The sequence below is a fragment of the Scomber japonicus genome, chromosome 9 (assembly GCF_027409825.1).
Source record: "Scomber japonicus isolate fScoJap1 chromosome 9, fScoJap1.pri, whole genome shotgun sequence".
In the NCBI taxonomy this organism is placed as follows: domain Eukaryota; kingdom Metazoa; phylum Chordata; class Actinopteri; order Scombriformes; family Scombridae; genus Scomber; species Scomber japonicus.
This window is the reverse complement of record NC_070586.1, coordinates 370,293-372,792: the sequence shown is the minus strand read 5'-3', so window position 1 is coordinate 372,792 and position 2,500 is coordinate 370,293. Positions and strand designations below refer to the sequence as shown.

At 51.8% G+C, this 2,500-nt stretch overlaps 1 protein-coding gene across 1 annotated transcript in view; it reads right to left on the bottom strand.

The window, feature by feature from the left end:
- LOC128365204 (disabled homolog 2-interacting protein-like) overlaps positions 1 to 2,171 on the bottom strand; it is a 28,453-nt gene extending 26,282 nt beyond the window's left edge. The window contains exons 1-2 of the mRNA XM_053325865.1: positions 2,121 to 2,171; positions 1,094 to 1,196 (exon numbers count right to left, since the gene is read on the bottom strand). Coding sequence (XP_053181840.1) covers positions 1,094 to 1,196; positions 2,121 to 2,171 — 154 coding nt within the window. The remainder of the gene's footprint in view (positions 1 to 1,093; positions 1,197 to 2,120) is intronic.
- Positions 2,172 to 2,500: the final 329 nt, after the last annotated feature.

Sequence of the window (2,500 nt, the reverse complement as noted above, 5' to 3'; positions counted from 1 at the left end):
GTCCTCCCTAGACCATGTCCTCCTCCTGGACAGACCTAGACCATGTCCTCCTGCTGGACAGACCTAGACCATGTCCTCCTGCTGGACAGTCCCTAAAACAGCACGCTTGTAGACTATAAAGTCTTTATAGTCTACAAGCGTGCTGTTTTAAAGTTGTTTTTCAGGACCTGTGATCCTGCTCAAGACATCTCTGAAGTTCTGTGACCAACTTGTGACCCTGCTGAGGAAGTCCTGGAAGTGTGTGACCATCATGGATCAACTTGTGACTCTGATCAGAAAATCTTTAAAGTGTGTGTGACCGACTTGTGACCCCCACTCCTTAGAGCAGAAATGACTATGTAAATTAGGGAAATCCTGAAACCAATAAAAAGAAAGGGTTCGGCAAGGTTTGCTCACCTAACCCTAACCCCCCAACTCGGTTTAAACCCTAACCCTGACCCCCCCAACCCCCCAACCCTAACCCTTCCTGTTTAAAATCATTATTATAAAACTGATGATGCGTTCAGAGACGTTTGTCTTTGATCACGTTAAATAAGAAACTCAGTTTTTATGAATATTAGATTAGTTTAGTTTTTCTTCATTTTCAGAAATAATAAATAAATAAAATAAATAAATATAAATTAAATCATTTTTCTGACATTTCAATAAAAAGTCTGATCCTGCGTTTCCATGGTAACCGTGGTCAGATATGAGATTATGGGATTACTGTATGACATGCTGTTAGATTAAACACATTAATCCCCAAACACACGTTTCTGTTGCTGTACTTCTGAGGACCCTGGCCCTGGACCTGGACCTGGACCTGGACCTGGACCTGGCCCTGGACCTGACCCTGGACCTGACCCTGGACCTGGACCTGACCCTGGACCTGGACCTGACCCTGGACCAGGTCTGACCCTGGACCTGGACCTGGACCCACAGCAGAGACTCAGCGTCCCCTTCCCACTCACAGGTCCTCACAATGGTACATAAACAAGCACACACACACACACACACACTCTTACCGTGAAGCTCTTGAGACTCTGCGTCAGACTCCATCGCCTGCCTGCTGCTTTCTGCTTCTGCATGTTTCAGTCCGGCGGGTCTTCCTTACCTTTGTGGGCGGGACGAGGCGCCGGCGAGGTCACATGGAGCGTGTATCTTAGCAACCAGACGGTACAAGTCTCCGCCCTCTCGGCCAGAAGCAGAGGATGGACCTGAAGGAGAGGAAGAGTCCCTGACAGTCACATGATGAGGGGGGGGGGGGCGGGTAGGGTATCTCTACATGTTAGGGTTGGGGGGGGGGGCGGGTAGGGTATCTCTACATGTTAGGGTTGGGGGGGGGGGGTTAAGGGTTAGGGTTGGGGGGGGGTTAGGGTTGGGGGAGGGGGGGGTTAGGGTTAGGGTTGGGGTTGGGGGAGGGGGGGGTTAGGGTTAGGGTTAGGGTTGGAGGGGGGGGGGCTCCACAGAGCCTGATGAGGCAGCTTTACTACAGAGACATGAAGTCTACTGTAGTTTAGTTTATCAGCACAAACACACAGAGACCAGGACCTCGGTCTGAGACCAGGACCTCAGTCAGGACCTCAGTCTGAGACCAGGACCTCAGTCAGGACCTCAGTCTGAGACCAGGACCTCAGGACCTCGGTCTGAGACCAGGACCTCAGTCAGGACCTCGGTCTGAGATGTTGTTGCTATGCTGTTGCTATGCTGCTGCTATGCTGTTGCTATGTTGTTGCTATGCTGTTGCTATGCTGTTGCTATGCTGTTGCTATGCTGCTGATCTGTAATTAATGTGTTTGTGTAAAGAAACAAAGTTTTATAACTCATCTATTTTACTGTTTGTGACATGCAGCAAATATTCATCCGTTAAACCACCAGAGATAACCCCCCCCCCAACCCCCCCCCCCCACAACCACCCCCCCTCCCCTAGCCCCCCAACCCTAACACCCCCCCCAACCCCCCACCACCCCAACGATGCTGGGGGTCAGGTGTTGAGCTGTGATTGGATGCTGGGGGTCAGGTGTTAGAGGGGAGCTGTGATTGGGCGCTGGGGGTCAGGTGTTAGAGGGGAGCTGTGATTGGATGCTGGGGGTCAGGTGTTAGAGGGGAGCTGTGATTGGACGCTGGGGGTCAGGTGATACCTCCAGGTGGTTCAGCAGCAGCAGGTGACAGTCAGACAGGATGCAGAACATCCGGGTCCAGACGCCAGGCTCCGCCCTCCGACCACACGACAGCCAATGGATGGACGCGCTCTTCAGCTCTGTGACACGTTGATGATGTCAGCAACAAACCCTCCAATCAGAGAACTGCTCACACAGCTGTCAATCATCCACTCACCAATCACATTCATCCAGCCCAGCTGCTGACACCTGGACAGGTGTTTGACAAGCTGCTCCATGGCAACCAGACCCTTAGAGAGACAGACAGGTAGAGACAGACAGGTAGAGACAGACAGACAGACAGGTAGAGACAGACAGGTAGAGACAGACAGACAGGTAGAGACAGACAGACAGACAGGTAG